This window comes from Canis lupus, chromosome 13 (assembly GCF_003254725.2).
Source record: "Canis lupus dingo isolate Sandy chromosome 13, ASM325472v2, whole genome shotgun sequence".
In the NCBI taxonomy this organism is placed as follows: domain Eukaryota; kingdom Metazoa; phylum Chordata; class Mammalia; order Carnivora; family Canidae; genus Canis; species Canis lupus.
Genome location: NC_064255.1, coordinates 21,991,725 through 22,010,770, shown reverse-complemented (window position 1 = coordinate 22,010,770; position 19,046 = coordinate 21,991,725). Strand labels below are relative to the sequence as shown.

Here is a 19,046-nt window from a genome sequence, read left to right as displayed (position 1 = left end):
GTACCACTACCAAGGTCTTGGTTTCAAAATCAATACTCTGATAAAAGGAGCTAATGTTTTTCTGAAAAAAAAGTTTGATTCCAGGACTGGGGCAAGGAAAATATAAGCTGAGCCTAGGGGAAAAAAGGAAGTGCCAAAAAGTAAGTAGGTACTTACAAATGATGGAGCAAGTTTAAAGGATACAGACCAACCTAATTAAGCTCCTAATAGGCAAAGCGGGGACAACTTGAACAAAAAAATAAATAATGATAGTATGAAATTGTGACCCATAAAATAAAATAAATATGCATAAGGCCATCCTAATAGAAAGATATAAATAAGAGAGAAGGAACAACTCTTCCTTACAGAGAAATTACAATTAATAAATGTAGAAGTCATGAAAGATATAGAAAATGCCCAATAAGCAAACATCATGGTAATATCTTCCCATCCCCTATGCCCAACAACTAACAATCACAATAATTTCTGTCCACTGAAATTAAGATAAACTAACATCCAAAGTATCCTTGAATGAGCAAACAAGTAATGAACATACAAAGATGGCAGCAGAGAGAAGGCAGGCAGATGGGAAGAAGGAAGACTTTTTGGCTAGTCAATGGTTAAGAATACGCATGTACCCTCAGCTCTGCAGCTTTCTAACAGTGACCTGGACAACTGGTTATTCTTTCTGACTCTTTCTCCTTAACTGAAAAAAATGAGGTTTAATAAGTGTAGTGGGATGAAGAGTGTACCCCCAAATTCACATCCACTCACAACTTCAGAATGTGACCTTTTTTGGAAAGAGGATCTTTGCAAATGTAAATTATGATAAAGTTATACTGGCTTAGGGAGGGCCCTAAGTCCAATGACTGGTGTCCTAATAAGAAGAGAGAACACACAGAGAAACAGAGAGAAGGCCATGTGACAACAGAGAAAGAGATCGTAGTGATCCAACTGCAAGCTGAGAGACAAACACCAAGGATCACCAGAAACCAATAGCTAGGAAGAGGCAAGGAAGGATTTTTTTTCCCTTGGACCTTCAGAGGAAGGATGACACCTGCTGACACCTTGATTTCAAACGTCCAGTTTCTAGAACTGTGAGAAAATAACTTTCTGTTGTTTTAAGCCATTGAGTTTGTGATCATTTGTTTTGGCAGCCCTAGGAAACTCACAGAGTAAGCAATACAGAAGGCAATGGATAGAAAGGGGCTAGCCAAGGGCAATTAATCATCTTTTAGCCACATCATGGCTCTGCTTTAGTCAGGAGGAAGGAGGAGGAAGGTCTGGCTTGATTACACTGTTTCTTAGCTTGGGATATTTTAGCACTAGTCGGCACACTCCCTGCCATTTCTCTACCCACAACTACTCTGAGTCACTGCCCAGCTATCAGGAACTCTCAAATTCTGTAAAATAGCCTTTGCCACTATCCATTTCAGGAGTGGGAGTGGGATAAGACCCCTCTCAAATAATAATACTACGGAGCAGTAAATATAGATTTGAACCGATCCTTCTATCTCATCAGCCTGAAAAATGTTCTCTGGGCATGAGGTCACTGATGTGGAATTGTGCTCCCCAAAAAGATAGGTTGAAGCCCTAACTTCCAATCCCTCAGAATGTCATCTTATCTGGAATTAGGGTCATTGCAGATATGATTACTTTAGGATGGGATCATGCTGGAGTAGGGTGGAGGCCCTTAACCCAATGACTGGTGTACTTATACAAAGAACCAGTCAGAAACACAGAGAGAGAGGACAACAGTGTGACTCTAGAGACTGAGACTGGAGTGATACACCTACAAGCCAAGGAATGCAGACACCAGATGCTAGAAAAGGCCAGAAATTATTCTCTCCTGCCAGTTTCACAGGGAGCATGGCCCTAATGATACCTTGATTTCAGAATTCTCGCTTCTCAGAACTGTGAGAATACATTTTTGTAGTTGTTGAAGATGTATTTATTTTAGAGAGAGACAAAGAGTGCAGGAGCAGAGTGAGGGGCTGAAGAAGAGAGAGAATCTCAAGGAGACTCCCCACTGAGCACGGAACATGATGCAGGGCTCGACACAGGGCTCGATCCCAGGACCCCCGAGAAATCAAGAGTTGGTCGCTTAATTGAATGAGCCATCCAGGCACCCTTGCTGTTTTGAGCCAGTTTGTGGTGCTTTGTTTTGCAGGCCTGGGAAACATATATAATTGCTTTAACAAGGCTGTTTCGGCAGGTGGTGTGCCCTGCTCTCCAAAAGTTTGCATTATGAAATAAGTGGATACAGGCAGCATAGGGATTCTTGTAAGTGTCTATGGTGGTTATTCTCTATTTACACATACCCTCCTCTGTTTTACACAGTTCTCTGTGCCCTGCAGGGCTGATTCTAAGGAATGCAGTATCCAAGCTCCCTTGTCCTTAGCTTCTGGTTGGGTCTGGCGAATGAAAGACAACTGGTAATGTGAGGGTAAAAGACATGAGGTTGGAGATTTCTCTCTCCCTGCCTCAGTGTTCTGGCAATGTCTTCATCTCTCTACTACTACAGTTCCTATTGGGCACCCCTGCCCACTTTCACCCTACCTCTTCAACTCTCTCTGAGCTCCATAATTTCCTCCTTTTTCTCCTTCCTTGGGGTGAGAACTTCCTTCTGCTGCTAGTCCCTGAGAGCCTCAACATTCCTATTGGTTCCCTCTATTGCTGCTTACTATAGAATGCATATTTGTATCCCCTCAAAATTCATATGTTGTGGCTCTAACCCACAATTTGATGGAATTTGGAGGTGAGGCACCTAGGAGGTAAACAGGTATAGAAGAGATCATGAAAATAAGGTCCCCATGACGGCAGGAGTTACTTTTAAGAAGAAAGACTAGAGCTATCCCTCTCCACGTGAGAATAAAGAAAGAAGGCAATCAGCTATACGCCAGGAAGAAAGCCATCATCAGGAACCAGTTGGCCAACACCTTGATCCCGGACTTTCCAGCCTCTAGAGCTGTGAGAAATAAATGTCTATTGTTTAAGCCACCCAGCTTGTGGTACTTTTTTTAGAACCACTCAAACTAAAACACTGTCCCACCTGGATATATAGCCCCTTTATTAAGTCCTCTTCAAAATGCTAGGTAAATATGCCTTAGATTTCCTTCCAAGATCCTAAGACAGTAGCTGTGTGGCAAAACCAAAGAGATATAGACCACATGACCAAAGCTAGACTGTATGATGACAACTCAAAACTGCAGTTGTCCCTCCTGGACACTGGATTCTTAATAACAGTAACTAATTGGTTATGAATTGCAAGGGTCCATTCAAGTCCAACCAATCCAGAGAACTACCTTTGATGATAATTGAAGAAGTGGCTTAACTCTAGGTTCTAGGAAGATCACAAAATAATGCACTAAAAATTACCAAACCCAACATTCTAAAAAATACATGCCCAACTCTCCTCAAAATTGTCAAGATCACAAAAAAACAAAGAGAGACTGAGAAACTATCACAGACCAGAGGAGACTAGAGACATGACAACTGAATGCATTGTAGTATCCTAAATTGAACTGTAGAACAGAAAAAGGACATTGATGGAGAAAAACTGGTGAAATCCAAATAAAAGTCTAGAGTTTACTTAATGGTAATGTACCAATATTGGTTTCTTGGTTTTGACAAATGTATCATGATAATATAAGATGTTAACATCCGGAGAAATTAAAAGTGGGTAAGGGATATATGGGAACTCTGTAACTTCTCTGTAGATCCAAAATATTACAAAAGTAAAAAGTTTATTTTAAAAAATGATTAGCCCTACATTATAGAGTGAGAACTATATGCAGGACAAGGGACAGTTCTTGTAAGCATAAGTAATTTGTTTACAACCAGGACTATTACAAACTGGGTTCCTTATATAAATTTGATATGCCTCTCCAATGATATTAAAAACCCTTCAAACAGGCTGGGAGAGGTTGTGCTGAGAGAAGAGTCAATGCAAAAGATACTCCAGTCACACATGCAGACCCACTCCATTAGGAAGAAATAAAACACCCAAACAAGAAACTGCAAAACAAAGCATTACCTTCACTACTACACAATTGCTATTGTTCAGCCCAAAAGAAGGTGCTATTGAATGTCTCAGTGGCTTGCAAAAGCAGTATCTCTTTTTACCCTATTTTCTGTGTTTCTTGAATGGAGCACTTAGGTTACTGAAATGACAAAACCTTAGGTTTCAACCAAAGTGGAATGCCCCTGGGGAGGTGCAAAGAAACAGCCCTACAGGGAGAGCCTTCAGATGGAACACTGACTCTTTCAGACATCTAGACATAATCCTCGGTCTTTAAGGCCTCATTCCTTTTATTCTCCAAGCTATGGAGTGTCCTTCTCATCAGGTATCAGTCAGTCCACAGCAAAGGGCAGTGGACACAGAGAGTTTCTGGGGGTCATTAGGAATAAGCTCACATGGGTCCTTAAGGGCATGGAAAGCATTGCACAGTCCCCTATGCCTCTCCAAAATCCTAGGAGAGCAAGGGAAAGCACACACATTATTGTTGATGTCTGCTAACAGAAAATGAAATTCTACACAGAAATGTACTCTATTATTAGAGCAAGTGTCAATAGCAGGGACTTGCTCTAATGCACATCTGGATTCCCTTGGCCTGGTTAGTGCCGCTATAGCAGGCACTCAATAATCACTTGCGTAGTGAATTAATCAATCAACAGCTGCCCCAAGCATTGATGACATTGTAACAAAAGGTATTACTAGGTCTGCATCCAATAGTCTCAAAGTTTATTCACATTTTTGTACTTTTACTTTGACCTCTCTGCCTCATTCGAAAAATCATTATATACCCCCAAATCTACCTTACAAAGAATAAGACTGTAACTATAAACTGTAACATTTTTCCATCTATAAAAAAATAATAATATTTGATGATCTTTGACAAGATTGCCAATATCACTTAATGGAAAAAGAACAGTCTCTTCACAAATGGTGTTGGTGTTAGTGCTTAGATGTCTACAAGCAAGAGATTTAAGTTGAACCCTTATCTTATACCATATACAAAAAATAACTCAAAATAGAATAAATACTTAAATATAAGACCTAAAACTGTAAAACTCCTAGAAGAAAACACAAGGGAAAACTTTACGCCATTGGACTTAGCAATAGCTTCTTGGATACAACACTAAAAGCGCATGCCACAAAAGCAAAAATAGACAAATGAGACTACATCAAACTTAAAAATGTCTGTGCATCAAAAGACACAATCAACAAATGAAATGCAATGGACAGGAGAAAATATCTGCAAATCATTTATCTGAGAAGTAGTTAATAACCAGAATATATAACGAACTCCAACAATTCAACAACAAAACAATCAAATAACCTGATTTTAAAATGGACAGAAGTCTTAAACGTGTAAATTGCCCTGGGTAACATTGACATTATGGTCAACTAATATTCGATAAAGGAGGAAAGACTATCCATTGGAAGAAAGACAGTCTCTTCAATAAATGGTGCTGGGAAAATTGGACATCCACATGCAGAAGAATGAAACTAGACCACTCTCTTTCACCATACACAAAGATAAACTCAAAATGGATGAAAGATCTAAATGTGAGACAAGATTCCATCAAAATCCTAGAGGAGAACACAGGCAACACCCTTTGTGAACTCTGCCACAGTAACTTCTTGCAAGATACATCCACGAAGGCAAAAGAAACAAAAGCAAGAATGAACTAGTGGGACTTCATCAAGATAAGAAGCTTTTGCACAGCAAAGGATACAGTCAACAAAACTAAAAGACAACCTATAGAATGGGAGAAGATATTTGCAAATGACGTATCAGATAAAGGGCTAGTTTCCAAGATCTATAAAGAACTTATTAAACTCAACACCAAAGAAACAAACAATCCAATCATGAAATGGGCAAAAGACATGAACAGAAATCTCACAGAGGAAGACCTAGACATGGCCAACATGCACATGAGAAAATGCTCTGCATCACTTGCCATCAGGGAAATACAAATCAAATCCACAATGAGATACCACCTCACACCAGTGAGAATGGGGAAAATTAACAAGGCAGGAAACCACAAATGTTGGAGAGGATGCGGAGTAAAGGGAACCCTCTTACACTGTTGGTGGGAATGTGAACTGGTGCAGCCACTCTGGAAAACTGTGTGGAGGTTCCTCAAAGAGTTAAAAATAGACCTGCCCTACAACCCAGCAATTGCACTGTTGGGGATTTACCCCAAAGATACAGATGCAATGAAACGCCGGGACACCTGCACCCCAATGTTTCTAGCAGCAATGTCCACAATAGCCAAACTGTGGAAGGAGCCTTGGTGTCCATAGAAAGATGAATGGATAAAGAAGATGTGGTTTGCAATGGAATATTCCTCAGCCATTAGAAACGACAAATACCCACCATTTGCTTCAACGTGGATGGAACTGGAGGGTATTATGCTGAGTGAAGTAAGTCAATCGGAGAAGGACAAACATTATATGTTCTCATTCATTTGGGGAATATAAATAATAGTGAAAGGGAATATAAGGGAAAGGAGAAGAAATGTGTGGAAAATATCAGAAAGGGAGACAGAACATAAAGACTCCTAACTCTGGGAAACGAACTAGGGGTGGAAAGCGGGGGGTGGGGATGAATGGGTGACAGGCACTGAGGGGGCACTTGACGGGATGAGCACTGGGTGTTATTCTGTATGTTGGCAAATTGAACACCAATAAAAAATAAATTTATTATTTAAAAAAATAATAAAATAAAATGGACAGAAGTCAATGCTGAAAGCCTTCAGGGAGCAAAGGGGGAAAAAAAGAGGAAAAAAAAGAAAAGAAAGAAAAGAAGTAAGGAAAGTAGACAAAGGATTTAAATAGACATATCTCTAAAGATGATATACAAATGGCAACCAACATATGAAAAGATGCTCAACAGCACTAATCACCAGGGAAATGCAAGACAAAATCGCAATAAGAAATCACCTCACATCCATTAGGAGGGCCAATACTAAAAAACAGAAAAACAAACAAAAAACCCAGAAAATAAGAGGTGTTGCTAAGAATGTGGAAAAATTGGAATTCTTGTCCACTGTTAGTGTGATTGTAAAATGGCATTACCACTATGGAAAACGGTATGGAGGTTCCCAAAAAATTAAAAATAGGAATAACATGCAACCCAGAAATCCTACTTCTGAATATATATACAAAAGAATTGAAACCAGATAACTCAAAGAGTTATCTGCACACCCACATTCATAGCAGCACTATTCACAATAGCCAAGAGATCAACCAAATATCCATCAACAGATGAGTAGATAACCAAAATGTGGTGTATACATACCATGGAATACTATTCGGCCTTAAAAAGGGAAGGAAATCCTGTTAAGTGCTACACAATACCAATGAACCTCAAAGACATCATGCTAAAAGTAAAATAAACCAGTCACAAAAAGACAAATACTACTCGCTTCCACTTATATGAGGTATCTAAAGTAGTCAAACTCAGAAACGATTAATAAAATGGTGGCCACCCAGAGCCCAGGGTGGAAGGTATGTATTTTCTTCTGTGGCTGAAGAATTTGTTTTGCAAGATAAAAAAGTTCTGCAGATCTGTTTCAAACCATGGAATCGTACACTTAAAACTGGTTAAGATAATCGATTTTGTGTTCTATAAAACACATGCATACATAAATTTTTAATTCATTGATACTTGGCAGGGGAAGAGGCCTATTTCCTACCCTGCTGCCTTGTTGGGAGGCCACTCCAGCATCTTTGTCTCCCAAGGTCCTTTCTCACCTCATCTCTCAACCTCATGGCCACCTCCTTGTTCCTGGTCCCTTGCTTCATGTGTCATCCCTAACTTAGAGCTCTGAACCTGTCTCTTGTATTCACTGATGCTCTGGCCTTCATCCACTTCTTTCATTCCTGCCTGCAAAAATCCTATAGAATTTGGTTCAGGAAAGTGGTCCAGGAAAGCCCTCGAAGCTGCACATGAATAGCCAGTGATTAATTTATAAAATCACACCTTTAGCAATATTCTATACTCCAGATATTAATGCCAAGTGTAAAGAGATGGATAAAACATCTAATGCAAAAATTTTCATATTATAAAAGCACTTTAAAAATTATTCCAGGGGCACCAGGTCATAGTCCTGGAGTTCTGGGATCAAGTCCCAAGTTGGGCTCCCTGCTAAGCAGGGAACCTGTTTCTCCCTCTCCCTCTGCCTCTTCCCCCCACTCATGCTCACTCTATCTCAAATAAGTAAGGAAAAACTTTAAAAAAGTATTCCAAATATCAAATAGCATTTAAACATCATCACATTAACAATCTTACAATATTATCCTGTACCACTGAATATGTGATAAAACTTTCGTACAGTATCCGGTGGGAATATAAATTGGTAGGAACCTTTAGAAAAGCAATTTGGTGAGGTGCCTGGGTGGCTCAGTCAATGAAGTGCCTTTAGCTTAGGTCATGATCTTGGGGTCCTGAGATCGGGCCTCATGCCTGGCTTCCTGCTCATTGGGGAGCCTGCTTCTCCCTTTCCTCTGCTTTCCCCCCTGCTCATGCTCTCTCTCTCTCTTTCCTCTCTCTCAGAAAAATAAATGAAATCATAAATAAATAAATAAATAAATAAATAAATAAATAAATAAATAAAAATTAAAAAACAGAAAATCAATTTGGCAATATGTTTTCAAAACTATAAAAATATCCATGCCTTTTGACCTATTAACCCCATTGCCAGGAATTTGCTCTAGAGAAATTATAGTATATAAGGAAAAAGTTTATGTACAGTTTATTTCCAAGTTATTTCTATACCACTGTGTGGACATCATCAAAACACACTTTTTCATTTTTCTCCCACCATCCCTTTAAAATTTGTTCAGTTTGGGGGGGGGGGTTTAATTGGAAGAAGAAAGGAGGCTGTACTTGATCACAGGACCCTTCCAGCTCAGGTCACTTTCAAGTAATGACATGCTAATGGTCACAGCAAGTCACAAACAAGGTCATAATAGAGAAATCTGATGTGTTACAACGTTCATTATATTAAACAATAATCCCGGCTTCATTCAAAGATTTCTCCCACTTCTCAGCTAGAGCTATCACCAGCTCAGTGAGAGCTGCAAGGGAAAGCAGGGGCTCATATGCAGTCAACTTCTCTCTCCTACCATTCCTTCACATTTCCTCCCCTGCTCACTGGCTGCTGTTTTGAATGCCATGTCAAAATGGGTGGAAGGCAAAGAGGTTAAGTCGTTATGTCTGGAAATACTCTAACTGGCTTGTGACAGGTACTGTTGTAAGCTGACTTCGTGCTCACTGGGCTTTGGGGCTCTATAAAACTGCTCTCCCGTGTGGCACGCCTCATGGGATCTTTGGAGATCCCCATCTCTGGGGACCTCTCTAGTTTGAGTTCTCAGGACAAGGGAGAAGCAATCCATCCCAGCTGCCACTGCCTCCTCTGCCCTGGTCCCTGGCACGCCTCTCCACTCGGACTTCATCGTTGGAAGTGCTCACCCTCCTGGAGTGGGTCCTCTTGGCCAGGACTTAAATGACTCCTGCCCAGAACAGATAAGCAAACTGTGGGTGGGTATACAATGGCATATTACTAAAATACAAAAGAGAATGAACATCAATACATGCAACAACAGGATATTATGCCCAGTGGAAAAAGTCAATCTCAAAAAGTTACATACTGCATGATACTATTATATAACACCCTTGAAATGATAAGATTCCAGTGATGGAGATAATAGATCGGTGGCTGTGGGCGGTAGGGGGTGAATGTGTAGGTGTAGCATTAGGGAGTTTCTTCTTAGTAATGGAGCAATTATGTACCCTGATTGCAGTGATGATCACACAAACCTAGGCATGTGATACAATTGTATAGTAATACACGCACAGCACAGCTCATATATGCATTGATGGAACCCAAGTAAAGTCTGTAACTTAGTTCATAGTATTATACAATGTCATGTCAATTCCCTAGTCTTGCAAATGCACTATGGTTATGTAAGATGATATCACTGGGGAAAACAGGGTGGAGGGCACATGAGAACTCTATTTTTGCAGTTTGTGCATCTTAAATAATTTTTTAAAGTTTTTTTAAAAAAAGGCTCTGGCCCAGTTCCCTCTTCCCAAGGGGCCCACCTTTGAGCCCAGGAAACATTCTCTCATCCTTTACCCTAACAGAGCCTGGGAGGGCAGTTCTCTCTGGCCCCAACTGTGGAAAATACATTTCAAGCTCTATCTGGTCCTAAGGAAGCCCCCATCATATACTTTGGAAGAAGGCCTTTCCCCTGGGGAGTGAGGGAGGAGTCACAGCATGCAATGTACCCCCACCAAGCTGACTGCTTGCTTATTCAATCTGGCTGCAGGGGTCAAGGACTTAGCCAACGTTGTGCCCAAGATTGCGAATCTGAGAAACCACCAAGGAGCCGACACCAATGCAAACACACGAGGGTTTATTTACAAGCTCGAGCTTGGGTCCAAGTGTACCCGACACAGCGGACCAGGGACTTGGACCCCGAGACTAAGAGGCGTAGCAGCTTTATAGGGGCCAGTGGCCCATGGGATACGCAGAAAGTTGCACAGTTATGGCGGTCCCCATGCAGGTGGCCAATTGAATTACATCTTACCTTATAGTATCCATTTGAGCTGGCCTATTACTTTGGTCAGAATTGGCACGTGCAGTTTTGGCGGGCACAAAGCAGGGTTACATTGTTATGAGCCGATTTCAAATTAGGGTGTGCCCAGCGGCTTGACTAGGGTGGGGCAGCGCCTTAAGCAATAAGCAGGTTATGTGGGGGTCACACAGGAGGTGGCAGGTGCAGCACAAAATGGAATCAGTCCTGCTTTGCTTGTCCAGGGGTAGGGGATTTTTGTTAAATTTCCTGGGTCCCACAGCCAACAGGTTCATGAGAATTCCCCTGGTGTGGTGGATGCTCTAGTCTCCGCCCAGCCCTCCTCTCAGGACTGAAGCCCTCATTCCCACCCTGAGTCTCCCTGAAAACTGCTTTAAGTTGAAGACAGCATCGCACCCATGTCCCCTTGTGTCATGTCCCCTTCCAGGGGCAATTTGCATCCAGTGACTGGTCCACACAGAGGCATAAAGAGCCGGCCTCCTTGCTTCAAAAGGGGACACCTCTGTACGACTATCTCCGCTTCAGAGCTAGTGGAGGAGCAGCTGAGGCCTTTACAATGACAGCATCAAAGTGCTACTCCCTCTGCCCACTCTCGCTTCTTTCATTCCCCCACAGGTGGTGATCCCCAAGCACTGCCCAATGAACCTCTATACACAAATCTCCAGGGGCTCTTGGGTGCTAAGTTGTTAAGTGTCTGCCTTCAGCTCAGGGCATGGTCCCCGGATCCTGGGATCTAGTCCCACATCGGGCTCCCCACGGGAAGCCTGCTTCTCCCTCTACCTATGTCTCTGCCTTTCTCTGCAGTCTCTCATGAATAAATAAATAAAATCTTTAAAAAAAACAAAACAAAAACAAACCTCCATCACAGATCTTTCCTGGAGAACTGACCTTTGACACTTGGTGAATTCCATACATGATGGTCAGCCTCACCCTCATTTTGAAATCTAGTATCTATCGAATTGGTGCCTAAGTCAAAAGCGAAAATGGAAAAGTCCCACAGAGCACATTATACTTGTAATAGGAATAACCAAGGAGAGATTTATTAAGAAATTGTGGCAAATCTGCTCCAGGAAATATTAAATAGCCAGTAAAAATTATGGACATTTTGAAGTACAATATTCTGGAAAAATGACCATGATCTAATATCAAGAGAATACAATGTTAATGCTGGATGGTGGCAGGGGAGAGGGAGGAAGCACTTAAGGACATCTTGGGAATATTTGGAGAAATGTGAATATAGAATGTGGATTACATAATATCACTGCATCAGTGTTAAGCTTCCTGGACATGAAAATAATATTGAGATTATGCAGAAAAATGACTTTGATGTTAGGAAATCCTGCTGTAGTATTTATAGTCAAAGTCTCCTGATATCTGCAACTTGCTTTCAAATGGTTCAGCAAACAATTGTGAGCAACAGAGAAAGAAAGAGAAAAGGAGAACTCTTTTCCTGCAAAGAGCAAGAATACTCTCTGCAGTGATCTTATTTCATTCTTGTGCCAAATGCTCCACCTTGTGTACCAAGAGAGCAGAATGCATTCATCAAAATGAACTCTAAACCTCCTCTGTGTGATGGGAAAGCAAGACCCCAAGACTTTTAGAGAAGGCAGTCAAAGGACAGCACATTTTAGTACACCCTCTCCCAACCTGCAACCAATAGTATAGCTCCTATCTCCCATTTGCTCTGCATGGTGTCAAAACTGGAGTTTCAGTTCTGGTGGAGGGAAGGCATAGTTGGCAAAGGGTGGGGAGGAGGGTACCTTGCCTGTGAAGGTCATGGGCTCTAGAGTCAAATAGCCCCGGGAATGAATCCCACTTTGTCCACCTCCTAGCTGAGTGACCTCTGTGAACATCAGCTTCCTCATCTGTGAAGAAGAGATGAAAACAGCCCTTGTAATCAGAGGAGGGATAGATAGGATTAAATGAGATAATGCAGACCAAGACATAGCCTAGGCCCACCACTTGGTTAGAGTACAGGGGCCCTGGGTGGCTCAGTCGATTAAGTGTCCAACTCTTGATTTCAGCTCAGGTCATGATTTCAGGGTCCTGGGATTGAGCCCCACATGGGGTTCCCCACTCAGCAGGGAGTCTGCTTGAGATTCTCTCCCTGCACTCTTTCACTCATATTCTCTCTAATAAATAAAATCTTTAAAAAAGAGAGAGTCCAGGGGCACCTGGGTAGCTCATTTGGTTAAGCATCTGCCTTCAGCTCAGTTCATGATCTTGGGGTCCTGGGATCGAGCCCCACATCAGGCTCTCTGCTCCTCGGGGAGTCTGCTTCTCCCTCTGCCTCTGCTCCTCCCCACTACCTGCTCATGTGCTTGTATACTCTTTCTCTGGGTCTCAAATAAACTCTTTTAAAAATGAAAAAATTTACTTAAAAAGAGTCCAGTATTAATCAAATATCATGACCTATTAACCTCTTCTTGAGGAGGCTTCCAGGAGAGTTCCTTGGAAGTTCTACTGGCTTGTAGAGCATAGTTTGAAAAATACTTCCCTAGGGTAACTATTTGTAGACTTTAATCCTTGGTGAGAATCCATCTGATGTTTTTCCTACAAAACTATGCTTACTAATACCATATTGAAACAAGAAATAAATAAGAAAAAAACTCCCTTTCAGGGATGCATACACTGAAAAAGGGCTATTTCACTAGTAATGTTTCCTCATAAGTGATTTCCAAGAAAATGGACATTTTTGAGTTCTCTGCCAGTTTTTCTGCTCATCATCATGGCTCCTCTGCGTCTTCTGCTTTTGAAACTCTAATCATTGTCTCCTCCAAGGCACATCACTCTCATGTTCCAGGTCAAGATGCCTGCAGAGTCTCTTTCATGCTCCCCAGGGTCATGCACCCAACTGTCTACTCTTCCTCCTTCCACTCTCTTCCTCTTGCTCTATTTCTTCCTTTCAACAAATCCTCATGGAGCATCTGTTATCTAAAGGGCACAGTTCTTGCTGGTCTTGGGTATAAAAATCTCAAGACCATAGTTCCTGCCTTTTAGGAGTTTATATTAGAGTCTACTAGGCCAGACTCTAGTAGGAAACCCAGACATGTAAAAAAGGCCCAGGGAGGCATTACAGCAGATACTAGATATGGTCTAGCAGAAAACAACATCAGAATCCCACTGGGCTCAGGAGACCTGGATTAAAATCCTAGATATGTAGGGACACCTGGGTGGCTCAGTGGTTGAGCGTCTACCTTTGGCTCAGGGCAGGGATTGAGTCCTGCATCGAGCTCCCTGCAGGGAGCTCTTTAAAATAAATAAAATCTTAAAAAAAAAAAAGAAAAAGAAAACCTAGATATGCTACAGACTGGATTTGTGAGCTTGAACAAGTGAAATCATGTCTCTGAGCCTAAATAGTATCACCTGTTAACTGCCTTAGATTGGGTTCTCCCAAGGTCGGCCTTGAGATGGGGACTGGGGTACAGGTAGTTTATCTGAGAAAGGATCCTAGGAAACATCAGTGAGGAGTGGGGAGGTGAGTCCGGAGAGGCAAGGAAGCAGGTTACTGAGCAGGTGCCAAGCAGGTGTGCCTAGTGGGCAGGTGGGAACCAACACTGCTTGGGATCCCAGGAAACCTGTAGCACCTCACTCGAGTTGTACCCTCTGAGGAACAAGAAAGCTGAAGCATCAGCTGAGAATCGGCTGCTGAAGACTCTTCCAGGGTGTATTAACTCTTCCACACTTCCAGCCAAGCATGTTAGGACCATGGAAAGCCTCTCATGGACACACAGGGGCTTCACTTAGGTGAGGAAGAGTAAGGGAAGATGGGAACTATTGGGGCGGTAGGGATTGACAACATCTGCTGTGACTTCTGGAAGAATTGTTTGGGCAGACAATGGTAGACCATGAAAGCCCTGAGCAGGGTAGCTGGCAGAGCATTAAATACACCAGAATGTGATAGCAGCATGAAGTACCTCCTCAATGACCCATCCCCGCGTGATAGAGCACGCTAACCATGTTATTCTCCACTTGCTTCCTTTTCAACCTTCAATGAATACAAACTCTACCAAATCATTGGAAAGAAATCACCTAGATCCATCCTTCCATGCCCATGCCACCCCTTCCCTAGTCCTGACACCATCAGTTTGCATGTGGAGGCCTTCTCCTACTGGTCCCCCCTCTTCCTCACCCCTCTGCCAACCCCAACCTGTCAACCCCAGTCTATGGACACTCCACAAAGTGCTAATCTTCCCACAGCCCTTTGCTGTTTAACAGCTTGCCACCAGAGCTCCTTTCTCCTACAAGATTAAGCCCTAAATCCCAACCTGTGGTTCGAGACAGGCCACCCCCATTACTTCCCCAGATTTTTGCTTCTATAATCCACCCTGCTTCTCAGAGAACGATGCCCTAATTTTGCCTTTGGGTTTATTCCAATGTGCCTGCATCTTCATTTTATGAGGGAGTAATTCTGGAGTCAGACCCGGGTTCAAATCTACTAAGAAGGGTTTGTGTCTTTGCATGAGTTCATGGGCCTTGTGAGCCTTTCTGTACCCAAAGTGCAGCTCAAGCCATAGGCAGCACAGAAATACATCCTTTACCAGCACACAAAACAAAGTGCTCCTCAGCTGCTTGGAGGTCTCACCTTCACTCCTGACACCAAAATCAAAGGTTAGAGCCGTTGAACACGGGGCTAAACGAAGTATAATGGAAAAACAATTGGGGGCAGTTTCCTCATTCCTCAGGCTCTCACCATGTGAACTTTCCCTCCACGTTCCCTAAGTGTGCATCACACATCCTGACTTTTCCCACTGTGGCTCAAAGCAACTTTCACAATAGAGAGCACCTGAAGCTATAGCTGTTAAAAGTTGTGTTTTTAAAAAAAAAAAAAAAGTTATATGGATACATGTGTAAGTGATGGAAAGCGTAGGTTTTTTTTTTTTTTATTTTAAATCTGTTTCTAACAAGTGACATATTCACAGAGATCACAACTCTTAAAACCAAAAAAGGGTGTACAATGAAGTTTCCCTCCCTCCCCAACAACCCCAGCCACCTGGTTCTCCACTCCAGAGGCAACCAATATTACCAGCTTCTCTTGGATAGTGCATATTCTTTTAGATATCCTGTACAAATACAAGCAAATATATATTTTTCTCTTTTAAAACGCACTGTTTCACTTGCTTTGTAAACTTAACTTTATTAAATATCTCACTGAGGCAAAAGAATGTAACATAAGAGTGAACATAACAGAATAAAAACATCCCCACTCAGCTTGAGGAAGAACCTTGCTCGTTTATTTTTACAGCTTCATAATATTTTCCACTACAGCTGGATTACAATTCAGTCAGTCAGTCCCCAGTGAATAGGCCTACAGGTGGATTCCAGGTGGGGTTGTTATCCATGTGTACAGTGAATAACCTTGTTTATCCATAGCTCACATATGTGCAGTGTATTTGGAAGATAAATCCCTACATGGGGAATTACTAAGTCAGAGTATTTTTATAGGTCATTTTTAAAGATAAATATCCAGGTTACCATCCATACAGGTTGAACCAAATTGACTTGCCTTTAAGTTTCCAAGATGCCTAGAAGTCCAACAGGTGGCAAAGTCATTAAATGATAGATCCAAGAGGATGGGAAAGCAAAAGGATCCCTTTAAAATGAGATTAAGAAAAAGACAGGGCACATATTAGGCATGAAGTAAGTGTTAGCAATTTAAAACACTTTACCTTTCAGAGTATAAAAACTTTTCTCTCTCTCTCTCTCACACACACAATCTCAAAATAACCATAAGTGAAGCAATAAGGGCCCAGAGAGGTTAAGTGACTTCCTCAAGGTAACACAGCAAGTGATGAACAAAAAGCACAGCTGTGATGGGGACTAAGGACTGAAACCTAAATTTTTCTTGTATGCTGAGTGCAGGAACTAGGCCTCCCCCACACCTGGCCTTAAAGAGATCACAACAGTTCTGCATCCTGTGGGCCTTGAGTGGAGAGTGACTCACCCATCACCCATGATTCTAGAAATGGTGTGTGCCAGAACAGTGTGACTGTATTAACATTTTGCCCCTCAATTTCTTTCCAATATTCTTCCCAGAAATTGCTCTAAAACTCCAGGGCCCCATGGAAACCTCAGGAAAGCCTGCCTGTTGACTCTACGTGAATTTCAGCTGTGACTGCTCCCTTGATAACAAATGGATATTACTAAAAGCCTGGCCCCAACAGATGCCTGCTGTAGCTCATGGCCAGAGCCACATTATCTGTGGCTGAGAGGGTGAAGGAGATAGCCCATTCTGGTGCCAGGCTGTGTGCGGTCAGCTCAGAGGAGAGGGGGACACCACCTGAGGCCCCACTGTTACAGCCAGATGCAGGACAAGGTGTTTTTCAAGTACATTTGTGGAGGGAGGACTCCACTGAGAGTATAGTATGGGTGATGCTCATAAAATCACCTCTCAACCGTCCTGGCCACCTGAAGAAGTCATCTGTGACATGCCCTCCAGACAGAGGTGAAAGAGGAAGGCCTGGAGCCCAGAGTCTGTGAAAGAAAGCTATGTGGCCAAGGACCACATGATCTAAAAAGGAACAGAACCTAGTTGGAGCAAGGAATCCAAAGACCAAGAATTTAGCAGCACCTTCCTGGCATTTTATCCAGAAACCAGTGGTTGGGTGGCTTGATCTTCCAGACCCTGCTGGCGACAGGAATTGTTCCTTCATGAAGCAGTCGAGGAATACTTACTTGCTGGGTACCTACCAGGCCAGACACTGTTGGCGTTGAGTAAGGCAGAGCCAGCACCCACAGTCTGGGGAAGGGAGATAGCAAACAGGCTCTTAAATAAATATATACACAAGGTCATTTCCATTAGCGACAACAGCTATGAAGGAAAGAAGTGATGAAATGATGTGACCTCGCCTGGTCAGGCAGCTTGGATTAGCAGACTCGGAGCTGGGACCTAAATATCAGGGAGCAGTCAGCCCAGAGAAGACACAGGAAGGAAGGGGCAAGTCAGAGCAAGCAGAATGTGAGGTTCTTCAGGAAGGAAGAGCTCGGCCTGGCCCACAACAGAAACTTCATGGAGACGGCAGGACAGGGATTTGGGGAGCTGGACCCACACAGGCAGCCACAGTCCAGATCACAAGGGGCCTTGATGGCTTTAGAAACGACAGTGGATTTTATCTAAGTTCATGTTGAAGCCACTTTAAGAGTAGTGGTGGTGACAGTTTGTTGTTTTAAAGCAGGGGAGTGAGGTGCTCTGGTTTGTATTTTTAGAAGACCACTCTGGCTGCTTGGTGGAGATAATAGACTGCAAGGTGGGAAGGAGACAAGAAAAAAAGCAGGGAGTCTTATTAGGGCTGGCGCCAAGGATGAAATATCCCTGCAGGCCATCCAGCATTCTTTTCTCCATGTGGATGCTCAAGAAAGACAGGATAGGGACATCTGGTGGCTCAGTGATTGAGCATCTGCCTTTGGCTCAGGTCATGATCCCGGGGTCCTGGGATCAAGTCCTGCATTGGCATGCCCACAGGAAGCCTGCTTCTCCCTCTGCCTGTGTCTCTGTGTCTCTCATGAATAAATAAGTAAAATCTTAAAAAAAAAAGAAAGTACAAGCCATGGGACAGATCTAGTCATAGGGAATAAGCCCTGGAGCAAGAACTGAGTAGTGTTAGCCCTGCATGAGAAGACAGCAGGCAGGGAGGTGAGGTCTCTGATGTCATCTGAGTACTCTTTGGAGGGGTAGAAATGGTTCATTTGTTCATAAAGGAAGAATTGCACGAGGGCCAGGGACAAAGTAGTCTCTCCATGACCCCCTTCCCCCTCAGCACTGCCCCATTTCTCCGTTCCCTTTATCATAATACTCTGCCTCCTTCCTCTTGTTCTCTCCTGAACCCATTCAACTACTTCCATCCCCATCACACCACTGAAACTGCTCTGAAGACCTCCATGTTGCCAAAGCCAACAGTACCTCAGTCCTCAGCTGACTCCACTGATCGGCAATATCTGACCGGACTGATTCCTCTCTCCCTCTGGAATCACTTATCCCCTGGGCTTTCCTGGTTTTCTCCTCCTCCCCTTGCTCCCCTATCCTCTCTGTTTCTGGGACCTCCTCCTCTCCTGACCTCTAAATGTAAAAGCCCCCAGGGCTAGGTCCCCAGACCTCTTCTCCATCTACACCCAGCATTTCCATGATCTCACTGAGCCCAGTGCCCTCCAATACTATCTGATGTCTGTCTCCCAGTTGCATATTGTCAGCCGGAACCTCATCCCTGAATCTGACTTCTTTACCCAACTCCTATTTGACATCTCCTCTCAGACATCCAACTGGCATCTCAGATTTAATACGTCCAGAATAAGACTCCTGATCTTCCTCCCCCAAAATGCTCCACCCTCAATCTTTCCCCAATTCAGTAAATGGTAACCACCTTTTTACACATAGTACATTACATGTTCGGTGTCTGTCTTCTCCAGCAGAGTATAGGCTCTGTGAGCTCAGGGGCTTTGATTTCTTCACCGCTCAATC

At 42.9% G+C, this 19,046-nt stretch overlaps 1 protein-coding gene across 6 annotated transcripts in view; it reads right to left on the bottom strand.

Annotated features, from left to right (window-relative positions):
- Positions 1-19,046, bottom strand: part of NTAQ1 (N-terminal glutamine amidase 1) — a 226,803-nt gene that overhangs the window by 146,112 nt on the left and 61,645 nt on the right. Inside the window, exons 6-8 of one of the 6 annotated variants that reach the window (XM_049092705.1) lie at positions 17,282-17,330; positions 16,098-16,184; positions 15,468-15,654 (exon numbers count right to left, since the gene is read on the bottom strand). The exons of 3 other annotated variants lie outside the window; for them this stretch is intronic. In XM_049092705.1, the coding sequence (XP_048948662.1) occupies positions 16,100-16,184; positions 17,282-17,330 (134 nt within the window). In that variant the 3' untranslated portion in view covers positions 15,468-15,654; positions 16,098-16,099. Of the gene's footprint in view, positions 1-15,467; positions 15,655-15,803; positions 16,185-17,281; positions 17,331-19,046 lie in introns of those variants that run through there. 2 more of the 6 variants (XM_035697046.2, XM_049092706.1) reach the window with 2 other exon arrangements.